The 14,327-nt window shown below is 38.8% G+C and overlaps 1 protein-coding gene across 4 annotated transcripts in view; it reads left to right on the plus strand.

Moving 5' to 3' along the window:
- The window catches only part of LOC116874838 (zinc finger protein 705A-like), a 39,015-nt gene extending 25,001 nt beyond the window's left edge, over positions 1-14,014 (plus strand). For 3 of the 4 annotated variants that reach the window (XM_032869825.1, XM_032869826.1, XM_032869824.1), the window contains exons 6-7: positions 13,195-13,231; positions 13,869-14,014. In XM_032869825.1, coding sequence (XP_032725716.1) covers positions 13,195-13,230 — 36 coding nt within the window. In that variant the 3' untranslated portion in view covers position 13,231; positions 13,869-14,014. The remainder of the gene's footprint in view (positions 1-13,194; positions 13,232-13,868) is intronic. The other variant, XM_032869828.1, reaches the window with a different exon arrangement.
- The last annotated feature ends 313 nt before the right edge of the window (positions 14,015-14,327 follow it).

Consider the following 14,327-nt stretch of genomic DNA (forward strand, 5'->3'; position numbering starts at 1 on the left):
AGGATCTGCAGATCAGAAACAGAGAATGTGAGAGATATGTGAAGCCAGAGTCCGTCTGCTGCTGGCCTTGAAAAAGCAAAGGGAGGATAAGCAATAAATGTAATCTCCAGAGGGTGGAGCACAGTATTGAGAATGTGATAGGAGGAGGACGCTTTCTGAGACTACCCTTTGTATGGTTTTGGTTTGGGAACACTTGGTGCACTCCACAATAAAATTAAAGCCAACAAGGGTGAGTGAGAAAAAAATTGAAAAACAAATGAGCCTAACTTTATATCAAATAACTACCATAACTGTAAAATAAATTCTAGTAATTCTCAACACTGTTTTTACTTATACACTTAAGTGAAATATAAAAATACTTGCAAATTATCTTTATGCCTACTTGATTTTTTTTTTTTTTGCGTTGGTGTGAATGTAGCACTTTTTGAAGTTTTTTTGTGTATTGTATGACTGAGTATGTGATTAAATATATTTAGGTTGTTCAGCCAAAATTTTACCTGGTAATGGAAAATGGAGACACAAATACTGGAAGAAGGAGAAGATAAGTCTTGTTGAATTGGAAATAGACTTAATTAATATGAATTAATGATGTGTGTTCTTGTGCTTCCTGGTCCTGTCCTCTGAAAGGGCCTAGAAGCAAGGACACCTCACTGCAATGACAAATATCACTCAAATGGATTCTAAATTTCATTCTCAATGATAGGAACTAGGCTTCCTTGGAGGAAAGGTTGATTGAGGCAGGAAAATTAAGATTGGTATTGGGTAGGGAAAGTATCTAAAGTATCTTTTGCTAGAAAGTAAGGAAGTATTCACAAAAGGAGAGGTAGACAGGTGAAAAGAGGTAGACAGGTGAAAAGAAAATGGGGCAGATCAAAATGGACCCTTAATGGCCCATTTGGGACAACCATATCATCAAAATAAAGAATAAAAATAATGGCGGGGCAAGATGGCAGAGGAGTAGGGGACCCTATTTCAACCTGTTCCCTGAATTAAGCTGGATATCTACCAGGCCACTCTGAACACCCATGAAATCAGCCTATGATATAAGAAGATATATCCAGATCTATACCAACAGAATATCTCTGGCAGTTGGTTTCAAGGTATGAAACAGGGAGCCATGATTCTGCAGACAGATATTGGAAGATAAACAGAAGGGGGGGGGTAGCTTCCAGGATCCTGAACCACCAGAGTGCAAAAGCCTCCCTCGCTGAGACTGGGCACAGACTTGCAGACTGGTAGTGGCAGGAAAAGGACTTCAGAGCAGCCCACAAGACTGAAACCTGGAGCTGCGGGGGCACCTGTACAAAATGGGGGCAGATGGAGGTTTTAGTAGCACAGAGGGTAAAGAAATGCCTGGACCTGGAAGTGAGGCTGAGAATGCTGCTGTGAGTCACACAGCCAAGGACACTGGTTTTTAGCAGCACAGACAAAAACAGGCAGTGTGTCCTGGAGGACTCACTGGAGAACAGACTGTGATCTCTGTTCTGAGACAAAAGTTTGGTTAATGTCACTTCTGCTCTGACTCTTGGAAGACACGCAGAAAGCCACCAGGGAAAGCCCCCAGAGAACAAAAGCCCCCCAAAACTGGCTTTCACTAAGCCCAACCCCTCCACAGGGGGCAGAGTAACTCTCCCCAAACAGGGTTGCCTGAGTAACAGGATGGCAGACCCCTCCCCCAGAAGACAGGCAGAAAGATCAAGAGGCCAGCAACCCTTAGTTCCCTATAAAATAGGTGCATCTTGCTTTGGCTGTAGTCAATAATCTGGGCTCTGTACATTCCCTCAACCACCCCTCAACAGAATGAGTAAGAGGAGGAACACCCAACACTGGAAAAATTTAGACACTGTGACCTCTGCCACAGAACTAATGGGTATGGATATAAGCAAAAGGTTGGAAATAGACTTCAGGGTAACAGTTATGCAGACAATAGCTAGGTTGGAGAAAACCATTAATGGCAACATAGATTGTCTAAGGGCAGGGGTGAGAGCTAATCTGGCAGAATTTAAAAATGCTATCAATGAGATTAATCTAATCTAGACACTCTTAACAGCTAGGGTAAATAAGGCACAAGAATGAATTAGTGATCTAGAAGACAAACTGATAGAAAAGAAGGAACAAGCAGGACCTGGAAAAAACAACTTAGAATCCGTGAAAACAGAGAAATAAATGATGCCATGAAACTTTCCAATGTCAGAATTATTGGCATCCCTAAGAGGGTGGAGAGAGAGAGAGAGGAGTAGAAGAAATATTTGAGCAAATTCTAGCTGACAACTTCCTTAATGTGGGAGATGAAACAAGCATTCATGTCCTAGAGGCAGAACACCTCCCAAGATCAAGGAGAATAAACCAATCCCCAGGATTGTAATAGTAAAATTTGCAAATCCTAAAACCAAGGAAAACATCTTAAGGACAGTTAGGGGGAAGAGAGGCCTTACCTACAGAGGGAGGAACATCAGAGTAATGGCAGACCTGTTCACAGAGACGTGGCAAGCCAGAGAGTGCTGTGGCAAGACATAATCAGACTAAATGAGAAGAACATGCAGTGAAGAATACTTTTTCTGGCAAGGCTGTCATTTAGAATGGATGGAGAGATAAAGAGCTTCCAAGACCAGCAAAAACTGAAAGAATATGTGATCACTAAGCCGGCCCTGCAGGAAATATTAAGGGAGGGGCGTTCTATAAAAGGAAAAATACCCCAAGAATTATATAGAACAGAAATTTAGAGATAATCTATAGAAACAAGGACCTCATAGACAACATGATGACAATAAAATCATATCTTTAAATAATCACTGTCTACATGAACAGCCTAAATGCTCCCGTAAAATGGCACAGGGTTGCAGATTGGATAAAAAAGACTGATTCATATGCTGTCTACAAGAGACTCATTTTGAACCTAAAGATACATCCAGACTGAAAGTGAAGAGATAGAGAACCATCTTTCATGCCAACAGACTGCAAAAGAAAACTGGGGTATCAATTCTCTTATCAGACAAATTAGATTTTAAGCTAAAGATTGAAGAGTCTATCCAACAAGATCTAACAATTGTAAATATCTATGATCCCAACATGGGAACAGCCAACTACATAAGCCAACTGTTAACCAAAATAAAGAGACATACTGATAATAACACATTATTTGTAGGAAACCTTAACACTCCACTCTCAGCTTTAGACAGATATCTAATCAGAAAATCAACAAAGAAATAAGAGCTTTGAATGACACGCTGGACCAGGTGGACCTCATAGATATATGCAGAACATTCCACTCTAAAACAACAGAATACTCATTCTTCTCAAGCACACATGAAACTTTTTCCAGAATAGACCACATACTGGGACACAAGTCAAATCTCAACTGATATCACAAGATTGAAATTATTCCCTGCATATTCTCAGATCACAGTGCTTTGAAACTGGAACTCAGTCACAAGAAAAGATTTGGGAGAAATTCTACCGTTTGGAAGCTAAAGACTATCCTGCTCAAGAATGTTTGGGTCAACCAGGAAATCAAAGAAGAACTTAAACAATTCAAGAAAACCAGTGAGAATGAAACAACATTGGCCCAAAATTTATGGGACATGGCAAAGGCAGTCCTAAGGGGGAAATACATAGCCATCCAAGCCTCACTCAAAAAAATAGAAAAATCATGAATACACAAACACTCTTTACACCTTAAAGAACTGGAGAATCAACAACAAATAAAGCCTAACCCATGCACAAGAAGGGAAATAATTACGATTAGAGCAGAGATCAATGAATTAGAAACCAGAAATACAGTAGAACACAGCTGGTTCTTTGAAAGAATTAATAAGATCAATAAACCACTGGCCAGACTTATCCAAAAGAAAAGAGAAAGGACCCAAATTAATAAAATTATGAATGAAAGAGGAGAGATCATGGCTGACACCAAGGAAATAGAAACAATAATCAGAAATTACTATTAGCAGCTATATGCCAGTAAGTTGAGTAAACTAGAAGAAACAGATGAATTCCTGGAAACCTATAAACTTCCAAGACTGAAATAGGATGAAATTGACAACCTGAATAGAACAATAACCAGTAATGAGATTGAAGCAATGATCAAAACCTTCCAAAAAACCAAAGTCCAGGACCTGACAGATTCCCTGGAGGATTCTACCAAACATTCAAAGAAGAAATAATACGTATTCTGCTAAAGCAGTTTCAAAAAATAGAAACAGAAAGAAAGGTTCCAGACTCTTTCTATGAAACCAGCATTACCTTGATCCCTGAACCATGCAAAGACCCCGACAAAAAGGAGAATATGAAACCAATATCCCTGAGGAATATGGATGCCAAAATTCTCAATAAGATCTTAGCCAATAGGATCCAATAGTACATTAAAAAGATTATCCACCATGACCAGGTGGGATTCATCTGGGGACGCAAGGGTGATTCGGCACTTAAAAATCAATCAATGTGATAAAACACATTAAAAAGGGAGAAGAACCACATGGTCCTCTCAGTTGATGGAGAAAAAGCATTTGACACAATACAGCATCCTTCCCTGATTAAAATTCTTTAGAGTATAAGGATAGAGGGAACATTCCTCAATTTCATAAAATCCATCTCTGAAAAATTCACAGCCAATATCATTCTCAGTTGGGAAAATCTGAGAGCCTTTCCTTTAAGACCAGGAACACAACAAGGATGCCACTTTTGCCACTATTGTTGAACATAGTACAGGAAGTCGTAGCCTTAGCAATCAGACAACAAAAAGAAAAGGTATTCAAACTAGCAAAGAGGTCAAACACTTTCTCTTCTCAGTTGACATGACACTTGATGTGGAAAACCCAAAAGATGCTGCCCCCCAAATTACTAGAACTCATACAGCAATTTAATAATGTGGCAGGATACAAAATCAATGCACAGAAATCAGTTGCTTTCTTAAACGCTAAAAATGAAACTGTAGAAAGAGAAATTAGAGAATAGATTTCATTTACAATAGCACCAAAAATCATAAGATACCTTGGAATAAACCTAACCAAAGAGATAAAGGATCTATACTCTAGGAACTACAGAACACTCATGAAAGAAATTGAAGAAGACACAAAATGATGGAAAAACATTACATGCTCATGCATTGAAAGAAATATTGTTAAAATGTCTGTATTGCCCAGAGCAATGTATACTTTCACTGTCATCCTGATCAAAATACCAATGACATTTTTCAAAGTTGGGAGCAAACAATCCTAAAATTTGTATGGAACCAGAAAAGACCCCAAATCACCAAGGAAATGTTGAAAAAAACAAAGCTGGGGGCATAACGTTTCCTCATGTCAAGCTATTGCACAAAGCTGTGATCGACAAGACAGCATGGTACTGACACAAAAACAGACACATGGACCAGAACAGACTAGAGAGCTTAGATATGGACCCTCAACTCTATAGTCAAATAATCTTCGACAAAGCAGGAAAAAATATCCAATGGGAAAAAGACAGTCTCTTCAATAAATGGTGTTGGGAAAATTGGACAGCTATGTATAGAAGAATGAAGCTTGACCATTCTATTACACCATACACAAAGATTAACTCAAAATGGATGAAAGACTTCAATGTGGACAGGAATCCCATCAAAATCCTAGAGGAGAATGTAAGCAGTAACCTCTTCAACATCGGCCACAGCAACTTCTTTCAAGACATGTCTCCAAAAGCAAGGGAAACAAAAGCGAAAATGAACTTTTGGGATATCATCAAGATAAAAAGCTTCTGCACAGCAAAGGAAACAGTCAACAAAATTAAGTGGCAGCCCACGGAATGGGAGAAGATATTTGCAAATGACACTACAGACAAAGGGATGATATCCAAGATCTATAAAGGACTTCTCAAACTCAACACCCAAAAACAAATAAGTCAAAAAATGGGCAGAAGACATGAACAGACACTTCTCCAAAGAAGACATACAAATGGCTAGTAAACACATGAAAAAATGTCCATCATCATTAGCCATCAGGGAAATTCAAATCGGAACCACATTGAGAACGTGCTATGGTGAGTGCTATGAAGTGTGTAAACCTGGCGATTCACAGACCTATACCCCTGGGGCTAATAATACATTACATGTTTATTAAAAAAAATTAGAAAACAAACAAACAAAAAACACATTGAGATACCAACTTAAAGCAGTTAGAATGGCCAAAATTGACAACACAAGAAACAACAAATGTTAGGCTGTGGAGAAAGGGGAACCAACCCTCTTATACTGTTGGTGGGAACTCAAGTTGGTAGAGTCACTTTGGAAAACATACAGATGTAGTGAAAAGAAGGGCCACATGCACCCCAGTGTTCATTGCAGCAATGTCCCCACAACAGCCAAACTATGGAAAGAGCTGAAATGCCCTTCAGCAGACAACTGGATAAAGAAGAGGTGGTCCATAAATACAATAGAATATCACTCAGCCATCAGAAAGAATGAATACCCAGCTTCTGCATCAACATGGATGGGACTGGAGGAGATTATGCTAAGTGAAATAAGTCAAGCAGAGAGAGTCAATTATCTTATGGTTTCACTTATTTGTGGAACATAAGGAATAGCATGGAAGACATTAGGAGAAGGAAGTGAAAAATGAAGGGAGGGAAATCGGAAGGGGAGATGAACCATGAAATACTGTGGACTCTGAGAAACAAACTGAAGATTTTTCAGCGTGTGGGGGGATGTGTTAGCCTGGTGATGGGTATTAAGGAGGACACCTATTGCATGGAACATTGGATGTTATACCCAAAAAATGAATCATAGAATGTTATATCAAATACTGATGATGTGGGGCACCTGGGTGGCTCAGTGGGTTAAAGCCTCTGCCTTCAGCTCAGGTCATGATCCCAGGATCCTGGGATTGAGCCCCGAGACGGGCTCTCTGCTCAGCGGGGAACCTGCTTCCCCCCCTCTCTCTCTGCCTGCCTCTCTGCCTACTTGTGATCTCTATCTGTCAAATAAATAAATAAAATCTTTTAAAAAAACAAAAAACAAAAACTGATGATGTACTGTATGGTAACTAACATAAAATGAAAAATAAAGAATAAAAAGATTAACATATTCATAAACATGCATGCCTCTTTATGTGGAGAGAAATGAAACACTCTTTATAGTAGAAATCAACTAAAAGCAGAGGGAATGGTAGGATAAACATCACCACTTGAAACCACCATAGTGAAAGGTTAATGTTAGGTAAATGCTTTAAGCATTTAATTGAAGTTTTTAACCCTCCATGAAGAAATTAACATCATAAAGAAAAAATATTGACATCCTGCAGCTCCTGGTGTAAATTACTGAGAAAGACCAAACATCACTATGGTAGTGTTCCTGAAAAATGGAAGTAGAGGACAAAAAAAAAAAGAATGATGTTAATACATGAACTAAATCTCACAATAAGAACACAGAAGGAAATACCATTTTGGGGAATTGTGGTAAACAACTGACTCAAACTCTGCAAAAATGGCAATTTCATGGAAGACAAAACTGAAGCATGTTCTAGAACCCAAAAAAGTATCAAGATAAGACAGCTAAAAGCAATGTATGATCCAGAATAGGATCCTAGAGAGTAAAAAATTAATAGCATCAAAAAGAATAAAATACTGAAGATACATTTAAACATAGGTAGATCTGTACCTTGAAAACGACAAAATATTTGAAAGAAATTAAATATACCATAAAAAAGTACTTGTGGGGGACGCCTGGGTGACTCAGTTGGTTAAGCCGCTGCCTTCGGCTCAGGTCATGATCCCAGCGTCCTGGGATTGAGTCCCACATCGGGCTCCTTGCTCAGCGGGAGCCTGCATCTCCATCTGCCTCTGCCTGCCACTCTGTCTGCCTGTGCTCACTCTGACAAATAAATAAATCTTAAAAAAAAAAGTACTTGTGGAATGAAAGTGATTATGGATTTGAAAACTTGATATTAGATGGCAGTAATCCTGGTATGACCTACAGATTCAGTGTAATCTGTATCACAAATCCAGCTGACCATAAAATGTGTGTGGAAGTGCAAGGACCCAGAATAAACAAAACAACCTTGAAAGGAAAAATTAAATTGAGTACTCACATGTCTCACTTTCAGATCTTACCACAAAGTACATCAATCATGACTGAGGTACTGGAATAAGAATAGACTTCTGGGTAAGTGAACTAGAATTGAGAGTTCAGAAATAAATCCTCATAGTCAATTTAATTTTGACAAGGGTGCCAAGAATGTTCAGTAGGAAATACAGTAGTTATTTTAACAAATGGTCCTGGAGCAACTGGGCATCCACATACGAAAAAAAGAAATTGTACCCCTATCTAACATATTTTAAAAACCCTCAAATGGGTAAAATAGCTAAATATAAAAGCTAACATCACAAAACTCTTAGAAGAAAACAAAGACACAAATATTTGTATTCTTGAGGGTGCCTGGCTGGCTCTGTCAGAATGGTGTGTGACTTGATCTCAGTGTCATGAGTTCAAGTTTCATGTTGGGTGTAGAGATTAATTGAAAAATAGATAGATAGATAGATAGATAGATAGATATAGATATTTGTTTGTTCTTGGATTTGGCAATGCCATAAGTACATGCAACCAAAGAAAAAAATTAATAAATTGGGTTCATCACAGTGAAATGTTTGTGCTTCAAAGGACACTAACAAGGTTGAAAGACTTCCTCCATAATGGGAGAAAATAATTGCAAATCAAAGATCTGAAGAGAGCATAGTATCTGGAATTCATAAAGAACTCTTACAACTCAAAAATTGTTGAAATAATCCAAATTTAAAAACAGGCAAAAAACTTGCATAGATCGTTTTCCAATCTAAAAGTGACCAGTAAGAATACAAAAAAGATGCTCAGAATCGATATTCATTAGGGAAATGCAAATCAGAACTACAGTGAGATACCTTCACGCTGCCACTGGGATGGCTGATACAAGACAGATGGTAGGCGAATGAGAGGACGTGGAAAAACTGGAGCTCTCACACACTCCAGGTAGGAATGTAAAATGGTGCAGCTGATGTGGAAAGCAGCCTGGCAGTCCCTCAAAAAAATAAAAGTTACCATATACTCAGCAATTCATTTTCTACTGACATACCCATAATTGAGAATACATTCACACAAAAATATATATGTAAGTGTTCTTAGTAGGTTCATAGAGCCAAAAAGTGGAAACAACCTAAATGTCCATAAATTGATGAATGAATAAGCAAAATGTGCCATATTCCTACAACAGAATGTTACTCAGTCATTAAAACAAGAATGAACTGTTGAGGGGCACCTGGGTGGTGCAGTTGGTTAAGCATCTGCCTTTAGCTCAGGTCATGATCTTAGGGTCCTGGGATCAAGCCCTGAGTCAGGATCCGTGCTCTGTGGGGAGCCTGCTTTGCTCTCTCCCTCTGCCTACTGCACCCCTGCTTGTGCTCTCTCACTCTCAAATAATATTTAAAAAAAAAATGAAATGCTGAGTATGTGTTCCTATACTGATAAAGATTGAAAGCATTGTATTAAGTGAAAGAGGCCAGACACAAAACATACATATCATGTACTTCAGTTCATATGAAATGTCTAGATAGGTCCATAGAGACGGAGTGGCTGCCAGGGACCGGGAGGAGGGAGGGAGTAGTGAATGTGAATGTGCACAGGGTTTCTTGGCAAATGATAAAAATGTTGTGTAATTAGTGATGGTGCTAACAGAGCCTTGTGAATATACTAAAAAAAAAAAAAAGTCACAGTTTAAAGGGTGAATTTTATGGAATGCAAATTGGATCTCAATTGAAAAAGATGACACCAGCTAAAGAACCAGACTCCTGGTGTGACGTGTGCCCTGTGATCAAAGGAGAAATGAACTCGGAGCTGGGAGAGCTCCAGAGGATACAGAATGTTCCCGTGGCTGCAGACAAAAGCAGTGGGGCCCTCAGCTTGCCCATGGATTTGGGGCCCAGGAACGTCAAGGCAGCAACGTTGGCCCCTCTGCATCCAGCCCTGCCCTCCTAATTTTAGGAGTTTGTTTCAGGGGTTCCCTGAAGAGTTACTTCTCTCATTCTTGAAATCTTTATTTCTGACTTTCCTCTAGATGCTCCTCTTCACAAATGAGAGAAATGAGTAAAATAGGTGGCGACCCCGAACAACTTTCCTTGGCCTGTTTCCTTTAATTGTTGGCCAGAAGGGGAACAGAGCACCAGACAGGAAGGTTGTAATACCATGACGTGTGGAATTTGGGTGGAAAATGCTTAAAACAGTGGTATCTTTTATGTGATTTGCTACCAAATACAGAAGCAGTCATGACAGACACACCTTTTGGCTGCTTTCTTGTGGAAGGTGCATGTCTAATTCTGCAGAAATATAATACGGATGCAAGCAGAGTCTAACAGTTCAACAGAAATGTGACTCACTGATCCATCTGTCACCTCCACCATGGGCAGCTGCTTCGAGGTTCCTCTTTTTGGCTCTCTGAGAACCCCCATCCCAGACTCCATGAGTGCATTCGGAATTGCCCCTGACTTGAGATTAGGCAGGAAATGTAACAGAGGACTGAGGATGGGGAGTGAAGACCCGTGAGAGGAGCCACAGCCCCAGAAGAGCCCAGTTTCCTCTCTGCCGACACTGGCGCCCTTGCATGCCTCAGTGGATGGGGATCTGAGGGCCAGACATAACCACAAATGCCTTTTCTTTGCTCCTGGCACTCCAGGGCTCCAAGTAGTCATGGCAGATTCTCTTCCTTGTTCCATGTGTTTGCGCTACTGCTCACACACATGTCCACAACCAGCAGTGTAGCTTGACTCCACAGCAGCTGGCAGTCGATGTACCAGTCCTCACTCAGACTTCCAGCTTAGCCCATTGATATTGTGCTGTGAAATTGTGTTTAAACTTTGAGAACTGAGGTTCAGGTTTGTAAAAATATCCATGCCTCTATATACATACATATGTTCATACTATTAGCGATCTCCCTCTAAAGACTATCAGGAACATGCCTGCAATTGAATAGAAATTGGATTCATTACTCCTTTCATCTAGAGACAAGTTTCAAAATGGAACTTTGGAATATTTCGTTAAAGGACCTTATTTTCACTTGTGTTAGTTGATTTGGGGAGTGAGTCTTTTAACTCACTCAAGCAGTGATTTGATCTAGATTACTTGCTGTCAGAGAGCAGAGATGATTAATTGGTGTCTTATGAAATCTCTTTGTGGATATATGAATAGAGTAAGACTGCAGCTGTAATTGGTGAAGAAACAGTCTTATATGGGCTGGGAGAGGGATGTGGTTGGTATTTTGAGGCTTGGGTGATGTTCATATTTTGTCTGTGTCCAGAGATCATAACTGGGTGGATTTGTGTTTCTCCTGATAATGATGGTCCTGTAACAGCCTTATATGATGTCGATGTTCTTTGCAATTTGTTATGTTCACCAGGAGCACACCAAGACCTAGCAGACGATACCAGGCCAGATTTTTATGGATGACATGGTTTGGTTTTATCTTCCTCATAGAATGTAAAGGGATATAGGGGCAGAGGTGAGCTGGTGCATTCAGCATACTTGTTCTGGACTCCAGGTCTATAAAAACAGAAGTGGAAGAAATACCTGACAGAAAATAATGGAGCCGTCTGAGCATGATTGTAGGAGGAAGGGAGCTAGGCTTGGGGTTGCAGTGACCTTAAGCAGAGGGACAAGCTGGTGTCCAGGCAGCCAGTGGATGACCCTTCCCCAGTGGCTCTTAAAGTTGGTCCCTCACCTTCTCTTGCATCCAGAACAGGTGTCAGCTTGTTCCCTAACCTCTAGCTCTACTCTACCTACTCTCTTTGCACACAGCTCAGTCCCAGAAACTGCTTAAAATGCCAGCCCTGTAACATTTAAGGCTGGGAATTGTTGAGACTCCCTCACTGCCAGATGCCAACTTGGAGAGGGTGAGAAGTCCAAAGACTGAGCAGTGATCCACACTTAAGTGTCACAGTGGCTCCCCTAGATCATGTTTGAGAATATGCCAAATAATAAGTGAATTGATAAAAAATAAACATTTCTTTCATGAAAATAATTTTGTATGGAACATTCATGACAGTGAAAAGTAGTTAAAATAAAAACTAAAAACCTTGGCTTTGATTCTGAAAATCGATGTGTAAACTACACAATGTGGCATAATTAAATGACATTGCACCTTGGCCCCAGCTGGGGAGGGCCCATGAGCAAGTGTGTTTGGGGGCACATTCACAAAACATACTTGGTGTGCTAAACTGACTCGGGGGTCGCTCTTCTCTGAGCTAAGTGGGATGAGTCTCCTAGAGAAAGTTGTCTCGAGGGTCTACATTTGTCTTCATGAAGCTACTTTTTCTCCTGCTTGGAGGGGTATCAATGGTAATTTTCCCCTTTAGGTAGACAAACTTCTTTGTGTTTCCTAAACTTCTCTAGCTTTTTGATGATTCAGAAGAATAACAAGAAAGATACAATTAATTATTAAATTCTATTGAATGATTCTTATAGCATACTACAGGAACATGATGGTATTTTGTTATTGTCACTATTAAGTAGGAATTATTGTATTTTTAGATATATGTTTAAGGTTGATTTTAGAAATCTGTTAAATCTTGTTTTTTAGAGAACTAGGGTAGTGGAAAAATATAAATCTCTCCCAATTTATGTGTGTTGTTTATTGTTGATTCATATAATAAGATGTGGACTCTTATGTTTCAAGCATAAAGAATAATATCTATTTTAAACACTATCTTAGGGTCTGTTACTGGCCGCATTTCACTACAGAACTGTGAATGTTTAGGGAAACTTTTCCAAAACAATTAAAGTTGAATAATTGCAATTATTATTAAATAAGCCAGATGTTGATTAAAATAGTCTAGTGGATAGTAACTTGAATATTCAAATAAAGTACTCTTTACCAGAAAATGATATATTTACAGTATGCCATAATGTGGACCACTTAACATTTCAAGTGAGAACATTAACCAGTATTAGGAATTCTTCATAAATATAAAGTGAATAATAACGATTTTATTATTGATTATATATTATTTATATATATATAAATATAAAATATATATTATTTCCATTATATGGGAAATGAAAGGACATTATACTTCCAGATAATTCCATTTTTTTAAAAATACACAGTTTTTTAAAAAGTTAATCAGCACAGAGGATTTTTAGGGCACTTAAAATAATCTGAATGATGTGTTGTAATGATGGATTTATGTCATTAAATATTTGTCCAGACCCACAGAACGTACAACAGCAAGAGTGAACCTTGAGGTAAGCTGTGGGCTGTGGGTGGTGATGACATGTCAGTGCAAGTGCACCTGCCCCTCTGGTGAGAGATACTAATAGTGGGGGAGGGCGTGCATGTGCACAGGCAGGCAGGAGATGGGAGATCTCTGTTCCTTCCCATCAATTTTGTTGTAAACCTGAAACTGCTCTAAACAAATACTTAAAAAACAGTGAACCAGGAAATGCCAACACTTTAAAAAACATCACTTTCTTTGTTGGCCGAACAATACTTCACGTAACTTCTATATAAATATTTCTGAGAAACTTAGAAAACATTCTGTTAAAGTTTTATTGGCATTGTGTGTTATATTACACTAACATAAATTAGTAAGGTAGAATATATTAATAGTACTTCATAATTTTACATTAATAGAGTACAATTATTTTTACTAATTGCTGAATAACTCAGTAGAAATCATATAAGCACAGATTATATAGTGTTATTGAATAGATATATTTACCATTAGAAATTTCATTATAATATTTTCAGTAAGTGCTAGATCATTAATATTGTCGTGATTATATTTATTACTCCAATTCACCCTTCCATTTTAAGATTAAATGTTCTGTCATAGTATAATTCTATTGAAATCTTCTCATTGGTCTTTCTTTTGAATTTCAGACATGATAGTGGTCAGCCTATCATTGAATCCTGCTGTTCTGAAATCTGAAGGTTCCCACTGCCTGGCTGCTGCAGGAAGAAATGTAACTTTGTTTTACCTCAGTCATATTTGATTTCTAATATTTTAATTAAAACAGTTTTTTAAATGTGAAAATCCCTAAGAATATTCTCGTCACTAAATGCAGCGCAAATTGCTATGGATTGACTACAGGTCTTGTTTAATCCAGAGATGACTTTCAGAAGCCTCCCATACACATGTAGTCACGAACAACCAAATGGTGGCCTTGCTCTGGGCTATCATTTTCCCGAAGGAACAGCTGTGCGAATGATCTTCAGGAGCTAACAGCCTGAGTGAGGGATGCGTTTGCATTTTAAATATAGTGCTGATACAGATCACCCAGAGATTGCTTTCCTCCATGGAAAAGACTAGAAACTAGGTGATTTTGCTCCTTGCCATAG

This window comes from Lontra canadensis, unplaced genomic scaffold (assembly GCF_010015895.1).
Source record: "Lontra canadensis isolate GAN:19392208 unplaced genomic scaffold, GSC_riverotter_1.0 scaffold39, whole genome shotgun sequence".
NCBI classification, from domain to species: domain Eukaryota; kingdom Metazoa; phylum Chordata; class Mammalia; order Carnivora; family Mustelidae; genus Lontra; species Lontra canadensis.